Source organism: Clarias gariepinus, chromosome 22 (genome assembly GCF_024256425.1).
Source record: "Clarias gariepinus isolate MV-2021 ecotype Netherlands chromosome 22, CGAR_prim_01v2, whole genome shotgun sequence".
Taxonomy (NCBI): Eukaryota; Metazoa; Chordata; class Actinopteri; order Siluriformes; family Clariidae; genus Clarias; species Clarias gariepinus.
This window is the reverse complement of record NC_071121.1, coordinates 973,891-986,137: the sequence shown is the minus strand read 5'-3', so window position 1 is coordinate 986,137 and position 12,247 is coordinate 973,891. Positions and strand designations below refer to the sequence as shown.

General features: G+C 37.4%; 1 protein-coding gene across 1 annotated transcript; it reads right to left on the bottom strand.

Moving 5' to 3' along the window:
• Positions 1 to 1,790: 1,790 nt before the first annotated feature.
• fbxw12 (F-box and WD repeat domain containing 12) lies at positions 1,791 to 9,302 on the bottom strand. The gene is made up of 10 exons (XM_053482725.1): positions 9,133 to 9,302; positions 6,683 to 6,720; positions 6,425 to 6,594; positions 6,177 to 6,298; positions 5,517 to 5,723; positions 5,267 to 5,431; positions 4,702 to 4,912; positions 3,883 to 4,064; positions 3,668 to 3,798; positions 1,791 to 3,127 (listed from the first exon to the last, which is right to left on the bottom strand). Exons 1-10 carry the CDS (start codon positions 9,229 to 9,231, stop codon positions 3,028 to 3,030), a joined length of 1,425 nt encoding a protein of 474 aa, XP_053338700.1. The 5' UTR covers positions 9,232 to 9,302; the 3' UTR covers positions 1,791 to 3,027.
• Positions 9,303 to 12,247: the final 2,945 nt, after the last annotated feature.

The window sequence follows — 12,247 nt, the reverse complement described above, 5'->3', positions numbered from 1 at the left end:
CTTCTCTCAGGTTGCCAAACAAACACACAAACTCTCTGCCTTACACAGACACAAACACGCGCACGCAAAAACACTGCAGGCACTAAGACCCAGCAGGGGAGACGATAGGTCTCGGCTTTACAGCTCCCCTTCTCTCAGGTTGCCAAATAAACACACAAACTCTTCTCTGTCGCGACTGTTTTCAAAGGTGAGGAGCTGTTTAATTTTTGTTGTTGTTGTTGTTGTTTTACTTTACAGTAGTAATCCCGTTAGTATGCACTCACGCGAGTGTGACTAGCGATGTTCCTTGGTAATTTTTAAACGGTTTTAAAAACGGTCTCTCGGTTAATGTGTGTGTGTGTGTGTGCGCGCGCACACGCACATCTCACACACACACACACACACACAGCGCGTGTGTGTATTCACCCAGCAGGAGAGACGATTACCTACAATTCTGCTGCAAGAGAGAGAAAAACCGTTGGCTCACTTGTGATGACGTAACGCTCGTTGTTAAAACAAGAAGCGCATGCGTAAAACATGATACTCGGTGCTCGTTAACTAAGACAATGCTCGTTTTTTAAGTAAAAAATTATAAAAAATTGTTGCTCGTCTTGCAAAACACTCGTAAACCACGTTACTCGTAATCCGAGGTTCCACTGTATTTCTTATGGAAAAATGTGCTTTAATTTACGAGTGTTTTGAAATACGAGCCCGCTTCCCGAACGAATTATGCTCGTAATCCGAGGTTCCACTGTACAGAGGTACCTCGGCATACAAACTATATTCAAAGAAATTCGCTTTAGCATATGAAGCATTTTAGCCATACGCGTGACGGAACTGAGTTAAACCGAATGCCAGCTACGTTGCGTGTACGTCCGAGAGCTGTTCAAAACTTGTATGTGTACGTGGAAAGCTAAGCAAAGCCAAGCTATGTATTTTTTGTGGGGTTATTATTACTATTATTATTATTATTATTTGCATTTTGTGTGAGATTTAGTGAAGACGTAGCACCGCAGGTCCCAAGAAGGTTATTAAAGACGGTAGCAAGAACTAAAAGGAGCCGCTTTTAGTTTGGATTTTAAAGCAGAGGGTGCCAAGAAGAATCAAAAATTATTGTTAAATGAGATTTAGTGTTTATTTTATATTTGACTTCATTTACATGTCTCTTCTAAATGTTTAGATTTTTTTTATATGCAACAATATGGATAAGGTTGGAAATTGGTAATATTTTTGGGTGGCTGGAACGGATTGTCCCCATTTAGATTATTTCCTCTGGGACAATGTGTCTCACAATACAAGATTTCATCTTAAGAATTCGCCTCCGGAACAGATTAAATTTATAATACATTATGCTAATTAAAAGTGTTGTACAGAAACAAATCGCTTTGCAGAATGTGTCGGACTGTAAACTGTATTATTAGACATGTGCAAATAAATTAACTTCATACTTATTTAATTATAGCGTCACTGAAATGTAAATGTAACCATGTTTTTTTTTAAATAATAATATCTTGCAGTTAGAACTGAAGCCTTAACTTATCGTCACTGTATTTTAAACATCCTGCGAAAAAAATAAACTAATATTTCAGTGTGTAAATGTAAATACGTGTCACATTTCATAGGAAACTGGAGTTATTATTTATACATTTACATAGTTATTTGTTTATATTTATTATTTTCGTCTCGTGCAGGAATTAAAGCGCTTCCCAGCGCAAGTTCTAAACGGTCAGAATCCAACAGAAGCTGCGTCATGAGCGTCAACAGAGACAATCTCATTATTATTTAGACACATTTTTCTCACACATACACACTTCCATAAATTTTCTTTTTATTTTTGTGAAGCTGCTTTGAAACAATGACCATTGTTAAAGGCGCTATACAAATAAAATTGAATTGAATTGAATTGAAAACTGTACCTCAAAATGAAAATCAGACAGACTGCGGTGCATTAGGCGCGTCAACGCAGCACAGATATTGCGCAAGTATGTGTAGTGCTTTATTTTACATCAGTACACCTGTTAATTCATGCAATTATCCACAAAGCTAATTCAGCAGAATAATGCATATGCATCACGCAGATAGAGAAAAAGAGCTTTAGTTAATGTTCAAATTAAACATGTTTGATCGTCCTTGTGACTTTACACACGCCGTGGCTGTGGTGCCAGATGTGCTGGGTTACACTGAATGGTGAGAAAAACAAAAAACATAAGTGGCAGGTCCGCAGGCCAACGCAGCATGTTGACAAGATAGATCAGACAACACTTCATATTGCGCTCGTAAGGCGGCACTGTGGTGTAGTGGCTAGCACTGTTGCCTTCCACCTCCAGGGTCCGATCTGTCTGCATGGAGTTTGCATGTTCTCCCCATGCTTGGTGGATTTCCTCCACAGTCCAAAGACATGCAGGTTAGACTAATTGGCTTTTGTGAATGCGTGTGTGAATGTTGGTTTGTGTCTCAAATTAGTGATGCAGGATACAGCTCCTGTATCCCTGCCAACCCGTGTGTTCCTGGAGCTTTCTGCACTTAAACCTCGTCTCCTGAAGCTGTGAATAGTCTCAGGAGGATGCTGACTTTTTCACTACATGACTATACTGTAATGATTTATAATCACACTATCCATTATCATCCAGGAGAACACGGGTTCCATTTTGAGCGATTCTTCCAGAGGTTTCTTCTCACATCATCTCAGGAAGCTTTTTACTTCCTCAGCACTGTAACCTCTGGCTTGTTCATTAGGAATCAAAATCTAGTGGATTTTCTGTGAAGCAGCTTTATGGCAGGCATAGTAATTCAAATTATCATCATCATCATCATCATCATCATTATCACTCACCGAGCAATGAATGATCTCACCATTACAAACCCAGTACACCCTGTTTCTACAAATTACTCTAGTAACAAATTTTTAAAGGGAAAAAAGATATGTTAAACCTTTCAAAGTGCACAGCGATGCTCACTCTAAAACACATCAATAAACATGCTCGAGCACAAGCAGCGCATTAAGGCGTATTTTAATCTGGAGGCTGTAAATGTCTGTTCCAGATCTGTTCAAGAATTAAAGACGTAGGCCTTCAGGACGTCCTTTCCATTAACGGCTTCCACCGAGGCGACGATGCTCGCATAATCGCACGCCACCGCAGTGAATCCTCTGCAAATAAACACGTCACATGATCAGAGTTCTGCAGAAGGAGCTTCACACAGTAATTATCATGTTTAAGAAAATCTTAAAATATGAAACTGTTTAGATTTAAATGGCCTGAAATGAGACGAGGGTTTCGATTGCTTTTTTGAATGTAAATATTTAACTAATGTAAATATTGTATGATAATTTTAAACTAAATATTTTGTTTATTTATAGTAAATGCCCTTTCATTGCCCACCTGCACTACCTTCACTGGCCACGAGGGGCAGCAGCCCACACTTTGGGAAACTGGCTTTAATTCTTTTCTTTCTTTTTTTTTTTTCCATTTTATTACCAAATCAAAGTGGTTTAATGTTACTGTGATTATTTAAAATAAATGACTAATTAACTAATTTATTCTTTAAACATTTAGTAAAAAAGAAATGACAGACTTACCATTAAAATGTTTTTGATTGTAAGCTACATTTATTGATAAATTTGTAAGATAAGATAAAAGACACACATGAGGCTGAGGGGCAGATGCGGGTGATGAAGTTGCGCCCGTACCTGGACATGGTGTGAGAGCCACCCAGCAGGTGATACTGACTCTCCAGCATTAACCCTTTCTCTCTGTCCTTCCTCCAGGTCAGCACTCGCAGAGATAAATCACGCGACGCTGTGACAACCCGGAAATCGTCCTGCAGGGATCAGAGGAGCGTAAATGTGTTTCATTTCGTTTCCCTGAGGGTTGATGTGAGAGAGGAGGATGAGGAAGTTCTCACCACACACACAGACGTGATGGGCTGGAGATGCTCCTTAAAGCTGGAGATTAGCTCGCCTTTAAGGGTGTAGACCTTCAGGTCGGTACCGTCTGCAATCAGAACCATGCTGTTCCCTTTCGTCTGGAGAGTCAGGTCCGAGTTCCAGCTGCTTAAATCCAGACGGAAAGATTCGACCTGCTGAGCTGAAGCAGAAAAAATATATATGTATAAACAAAACTACATACATTATAAGTAATAGTACAATAATAACATTAACCAATTATAATACCAATGATGTTATTAAATGTTAAGCTGAATAATTATTATAATTACAATTATTATTAAATCTATATTACATTAATAAACTGAAATCATGATAACAATATAATAATCACATAATATCATTTAGTAAATACATATAAATATTAAATAACTTATATGCATTATTTTAAAACAGGCTTTAAAAAAAGAAAGTTCCAAACAATATTTTAGTGCAAAAGTTAGCAGCTCCTCGTGATATTTAATGGGACAAAATGGGTTTTATAAATTATTTAAAAACATTTCTGTAGACAAAATAAAAAGAAAGGGGAAAAACATGAGGAGGAAAACAATGATGTGACACTTATAAAAGGATATTTGCATTAAACTGTTATTTTTCAGTTTTATTATTATTAGTTTAATATTGAGAGGCTGTTAAAAAATGTAAAAGAATTAAAATAAAGCAATGTCTGAAAAAATATATTTAAAGGCTTGAACTTTTATAAATGGCATTCCTTCATGTGAAGGGTGTGTAAACTTTTGCACAGGGCCGTCGGCAGTGTCTGAGGTTCACACTCGTACCCTGAGCCTCCTGCTTGTATCTGGACTTCTTCAGGCTGAACTCGAACACAGACAGCATGTTGAGTCTGAGCTCGGAGCCGCTGTGAACCACGGCCACTCGCGCGGCCTGAGAGGGGAAGAACGCCGCAGACGCGCAGCCACGGACCGGCAAACACACACACACAGCTTCAGAGTCTTTCTCAGGACTACACACACTCTGAGTGCTGAAAACCTGCCGTCAGAAACACACACAATAATAAGTTCACTGCCCCAGAAAGTGAAAAGCAGATTTATTAAAACATGAGTATAAGTAATGCGCGCGCACGCACACACGCACACACACACACACACACAAATGAGCGGTCACAGATGTCACACACAGTGATTAATTCTCTATAACAGCAGCTCTGACAGGAGTGCAGGTTTGTATTAGCGCTCTTTCTGATTTGTTATCGTTTCCATGGCAACAGCGCCTTCACAGGGTAAAGCGCACACTTCAGTAAAGATTCCTTACAGTAATGAGATGTTTAGTAACAGTAGCATGTAAGAAAGGAGTCTCCAGTGCGAGAAGTTTGAACGTTTTCACCTTCGGGCTCAGGTCCGAGTTGTCCTTAGATGCAGCGAGGATCCACTTCTTATCAGGAGAAGAGAGGAGGACGTTCAGAGCGAACGAGTCGCACACCACGTGCCGAGATGTTTCAGACAGCTGCGGTGACGTCAGGACGAGGAGAGACCCCAGCGAAGTTCCCACCTCGAACACGAACAGAAGCAGACGAGTGTTTAGTCATTTGTAGCTATGTGAAAGTGTGTGTGTGTACAGAGTCTACACTGGTTACCGTAACGAAAGCGTTTCCCTCTGTGCTGAAGGTCATTAACGTGCACTGAGACGAGCCCGAGGTGAAGGAGTTCAGCGGCTCTCCCGTCCGTCCCTGCCACGTGCTGATCGTCCCGGCGCTGTCCGACGTGATCACAATGCTCTGCTCTGGGTCCGTGATGATACGGGTCAGCGGGTTCTGAGCGGAGCTGGACCACAGAGGAACACCCTGCGACATGAAACGCAATTTAAAGTCTTTACATTTACAAATCAGTTATTATACCGTAATAAATAGACAGGGGTGCCAATAGTTTTCTCTCATACAGGAATATAGGTTTGATATAGGAATATGCTAATTAAACATGCCACACCTAATTCACTTAAACAATATGTTTGCTTTTTATTTGAATTTTTAGATAAGACATGGTTTCTTTATAATAAAGAATTTAAAAATGAATAATAAACATCATTAAACAATTTAAGAAAAATAGACTCCTCTCATGTTACATGGCCTTCATTTGCATACTGATCCCTGATTGGTTCTCACACTTTATGATGCAACAACACTCACATCACCGGCATCAGTGCTGGTTTTCTATGCAAATAAATACCTTAAAAAAATAATTTAATGACACAAACACCTGTTAAAAAGGTTGAGCATGGTTATAAAAGTGGATCTGACCTTGTGTATGTCCCAGGCTTTGAGTGTTCCGTCAGAGGAGGCGCTGCAGACGATCGGCGTGACGTTCCACATGTCGTGTAAAGCGCTGTTTCCCATCAGGTACGAGAAGCCGACGATCCGGCCTTAAAGAACGACAAATTATTTAGAAAAATACATGCATTCCTCTCTCGCCGATTCCTCTGAGCGCTTTTTAGGAATCCGAAGCACTGTTCCTGAGGAAAGAGCCAGCAGAAGCAGATGTTGTGTACCTGTGTGTCCCCTCAGGCTGTTACAGCTGTAATCTCCTCCTGATCGGCCGCACTTCATGTTCAGCTCCAGGGAGGAGCGATGGAGGTAATAACGCTTCCACGTGTACGAGGTCGTGTCTGAGAGCAGCTGGGCCACGTTACAGAAACCCCAGCGACGCAGGCACATCTCTCTGAACCGAGAACATTTTCATATTTATATTTTTTGTTTAAATATTAAGAAACATGTTAGGATAAAAGGATAGCAGAGTGATAGTTTACCTCCATAACCACTGTGTCTCTGCAGCTTCATTCCAGTCCTGAGCAACATGTGACATTTGAAAGAAACAAATAGAAATAAATATCATTTATACGAGTCCATCACACTTATAGTCAACGGATGTGTGCACGTATACTGTTTATTATAAACAGCATTGCTAAAAAAAAATTTATTTTGTGTCCAAGTGCAGTGAATGTGGTGAAAGAAAGACGTTAAACTGGCTGTAGCAGTGCAGGAGAGGAAAAATCAAGCAAAAGCAAGTGTCATTAGAGAGACTCACTGTTTAAATGTGAAAATGTAAAAAATAACTGAACCAAAATGTTCACAACAAATACTAAACCGAGCGCGCGGACTCATAAATCGAGCGCACTGATTGACAAATCATGTACACAGTCACAATATTTTTGGGTTGTGGAACGAATAATCAGAGTTTTCATTATTTCTTACGGGGGAAAATCACTTTGATATACGAGTGTTTTGATATACAAACAGGCTTCGGAAAAAATTATGGTCACAATCCAAGGTTCCACTGTGTATATATAACCAAAATGTTTATATATATATATATATATATATATATATATATATATATAAACATTATTCGCTTGATGTAAATGATGTTTGATGTTTTTCCTACAGTGATGTTAAATTCAAATAAAAAATTTAATATTAATAAAAGGAAAGATAAGATAAAATAAAATAATGAATGAAAAAATTTATTGCACTCAGAAGAAAATGTTAAACTTAAAATCACTATATTTACAGATTAACAAAAAATATACAAACCATATAAGATGTATACATTTAAGACATAAAACTGGACGTTAACCATCTTCAACTATGTTACTTTTTTTTTACTGAATATTTATTAACGATTCTATTTTAGGTTATGCTTTAATGTTTGCATGAAATCTGTCTTCACACTTTTGCTAATTTCACATCTGTCAATTTTTTTTATAGTGAGTAAAATTTAAAGAATAAAAGTATAAGGTGCGAGATTCAGGTGTAAAAGTATAATTATACAATTAACTATCCAGAGTCGACATAACAAGACATATAGATATACAAAATGTAGAAAATATATAAATAAATGATAAGAATAGAATAAACAATTTTGAGCAAATTAACAAATTAATTACTTATTTTAAAAAATTGAAAAAATAACCTAAATGGGGAAACAAATCACATTGACTACATCTGAATGCTGAGACGGTAACAGAAAAGATTTAATTTTTTTTTCTTTTAATTTTTTTTTTGTGTGTAGCACTTTTAACAATTGTTGCAAAGCAGCTTTACACAATTAAAAGAAATTATGGTTTAAATAAATAATATTTCTGGTTTTCTATTAGATTTAATAAGTGAACGAGGTTTTGGATTTTACAGAGCGAAGGTGATAGTTCAGGAAAATATTTAGAAAGTTTATATTTATGAATGCAGAATTTGGCCATTAAAATATAAAGTTGGGAAAATTATTTAAATCACATTTATTACTGTGGCAGAGAAAAATTTATAGAAAATTTATACTCCTAAAAGTGACAATGTGAATGTAAGATTCATGAATATATCTAAAAATAGCATTTTCAAGTATTAACCAAAAAGATCGCACTGCTAAAGAAGTAAAAAATAAAAAGATGAACGCATTCTTTCTGTTGGTTTTTATAATATACGTGCAGCTGAACCTCGGCATACGAATGCTCTCCCTCAGGAAATTTAGCTTTAAGAATTTAAACTCGCCGCGGCATACAAAGCATTTTTGGCAAACGATCGACCAAACTGCGTCGGCCCGAACGCCAGGTAAAGCCGCGTGTACGCCCGGGAGCCAGTCTGAACTTGTTTGCATCAGTGGAAAGCCAAGCGAAGTGAGTTTACATATTTTTGTGGGTTGGTTTTGCATTTTGTGTGAGATTATAGTGAAGACGTCACTTTGGGTCCCAAGAATGTTATCAAGCCGCTTTCAGTTTCCGACACTTGACCCCGAGGACCGTCTGTGCAAAACTTCATCTGCAGGTCGAGATTTTTGGTCATTTCAGTAGTTTATTACAAACATCTTATTTTCCATACAGCTCATTTTACTTGCACTAAGTTATTTATATTAACATTTAACTCATTAAATTAAATAAATTACTACAAAAAGTATCATAAAAACATGAACATAAAAACAGTAAATTTCGAGCTACAGAGAGTATTTAATGTTTTGACCAATAAAGTGATTTTGAAGTTTGATCTTTAACTCGAAAGGATTCACTGAAAACTCAACTTGTATTTATTCTCTTTTCTCTTCCGCGTTTGATTAACCCCGCCTCCCGCGCAGTAATTGGATACAATCTGTCAAAACATCAAACGGTCCAAACATAACTAGCTAATCCCTGCAGAAGGGGCGAGGCCTGTCGGAATACGGGTGGGGAACGAATTACTGCCACCTGAACTTCCGCGTTGTGTAACAGCGCCTTACCTTACAAACGCACGACACTTTGATTAGATCGTCTTCACTGAGAAAAGAAAATATACTTATTAAACAGTCTAAAGTTAAACTCTGCTCGTTGTGTTCCATCGTGTGCGTCTTTATGAGAATAAACAAAAATAAAGTGCACGAACGCCCATCTGTTTCTGCGGCACTTCGAAAGCTACGGCAGGCCTCCTAGGACATTCTGTTAGAATCGCGTTTTTAAAATCTGTGCCGCGCAGATACTAACTAACTACTAACCAATTATTAAAATGTAATATAATAAATAATAAATGTAATATAAAATATAAATGTTATATAATAAAAATATTTAATATTTTATTATTTTAAAAAATATTTAATTATATGTTATTTATTTAATATTATTTAATATTCATTTAATTTAATATTTATGTAATATTTATTTAATTTCTAAATATATTTAACATTTTAATATCAAAATGTAATATTCATTTTTTTAAATAAATTATATATATATATATATATATATATATATATATATATATATATATATATATATATATATAATTTATTAACAAAAATAAATAATATATATATATATATAATTGCTAGAAAGCAATTTAATGCTACCTGCATATACAGTTTCATTATTTAATTATTCTAAACATGTATTAAACCGTTTTGATATCCGAATACACCGTTTATTATAAGAGTAATGAATTCTTTCAGTCAGCAGGGGGCGCAATAATAGCAGTTATGATTAATAGCAATAATAACAGCTATGATTAACGTCACGTCTTTCCTCACTTTTTTATTATTATTTATATAATTTATTTGATCTAAAGTATGAACCCAAACGAAGTGCTTTCCAAGCACCTGATCCCTGAGCAGATCAGAGACCTGCTTAAAAACACACCTTTTGCTCTCTGGGACTTCGGGATTAGAACCAACAACCTAAAAATCAGAAGATCTGGTCTGTAAAGTTTTGTTAAGTTCTGTAAACCACCTTCTTCATCAGCTTCTGTAGATCTCTGAAATGTTTGTTACATCACAAGGACTGAAAACCTTTAAAACATGTAAACTTAACAACTTTTCGCCTGATTTACAGTTTTATAATGAAACTGATAAAAAGACATTGTAAATGCAACAAAAATAAAAAATGTATTGACAATCTTTGAAGAACAGAATGCCTTAAAAACTCACAAACACTTCAACTATCATGGCTGACCCTGCGCTCTGACCCCAGTTACGCTGGGATATGCAAAGAAGCAATTTCCCTCTGGGATTAATAAAGTTCTAATTATTATTATTAATTATTAGACTGAAACCATGAGGAACCTCTGAACAACTCTAGGTTTTCCCCCAGATAAGACATTCTTACTTCTTCTAGCTACACATGGCAGACTAAAGCTTTATTTAAAGTTACCATGTGGAATCATACTTATCATAAAACATTTTGTGAAGTGCTTTCAGAAAATGTGACAAACGGTTAACTATTCAAATAATTAATGAGGAACCCCTTAAGGAATTCTTTAAAAAAAAACATCCTAGTATCCTGAAGTTCTGGTAATTTATTCTCTATAGCACTTATCGCAGGAAGGTTGCAGAAGGCCTGGAGCCTTTTTAAGGAGACCTCGGTCATGAGGGGGGCTTCAGCTTGGACACAAGCAATTGGGATTAGCCTGCCATGCATGTGTCTGGACTGGGGAAGGAAACCAGAGTGCCCGGAGGAAACCCACCGATCATGGGGAGAACATGGAAACTTCACATGCACAGACCCAAGATGAGAATTGAACCCTCACTGTGGAGGTGTGAGGCCACAATGCTGCCCTGATGTGCCTTTTGTTATGTTGATTTTTGGGAATGTTTAAAGTCTATAAGTTGACTCCAGTGTTGGTGTTCCACATAGAGTGCTGTGACAAAGGTACTGTTTCTAAAAGTGTGTGTTTGTGTGTGTGTATATATATATATATATATATATAGAGAGAGAGAGAGAGAGAGAGAGAGAGAAAGAAACATTTTTAGAAATCTGGCTTAAGAATCATTTAAAGAACCCTTGAGGAACACTGTTGTATCTGTTCTCTTAGTTCTAGTGAATAATAATCTAAGAGTTTAAGTGCGGATGGGTTTTTTTCTTTTGAAGCACAGAAACCTTAATTAATTATCCTATTAACCTGTTAGGATCCTTAGCTTCATAATGAGGCTTTTTCCAGTTGAAACAACTTCATATGAGATGTTGAAATGAAAGAAATGTCTGATTTTATACAATTAATTTTACTTAAAATTCCTCATAAAAACTGTGATCCATAAAATCATCCAGAACCCACGTCGAACCCCGTATTTCTTTTAAAGAGTGAAACCTTTGTGGATCTGCAACTATGAAACTACCAGGATTTTACACTCGTCATCCCTGTAAAACACCTTTAGAAGAAATAAAGGTTACGATTAGTACTGTAAAAGTGTTCCTTGTTCCTTGTTCCTAATAGTTACTGACTAATCTGCTTTAAGATGCACAAATCAATAAAGAATAATAATAATAATATGATGATGATGATGGTAAGGAGGAGGAGGAGTAACAAAAATAATAAATAGGACTGAATAATATAATTTATCTAAATGTAATGTTTTAATGATCTCTAGAGAGCAGGTGAGGCAGCATCCCTGCAGTAGCTCTCATCCTCCACAGGTGGGCTCAGATCTGTGTACTGTAGAACACACCCACACACACACACACAGTGAAGGAGGAGGAGGCAGACAGAGTCGCAGGTCCCGCAGGAGGAGGCAGACACACAGACACACAGGCTGAGAGCAGAGAGAAGGAGAGGAGAGATCTTCATCAGCTTCATCTTCCTCACTGAGACCCGACACCATGCGCCCGCAACACCACCTGAGAACCACCTGAGAACCACCTGAGAACCACCTGAACACACCTGAGAACCTCCTGAGAACCTCCTGAACACCACCTCCACACCTCCCGAGAACCTCCTGGAGCTCTTGAACCCCTCACGAGCCTCCCGCCCTCCGCTCGGACCCTGACCCGGACCTCCTGCACATGAAGGAACTTTACACTGGAACCCGCTTCTGACACCTGAAATCAAACATTCGGCTGTGTGTGTGTGTGTGTGTGTGTGTGTGTGTGTGT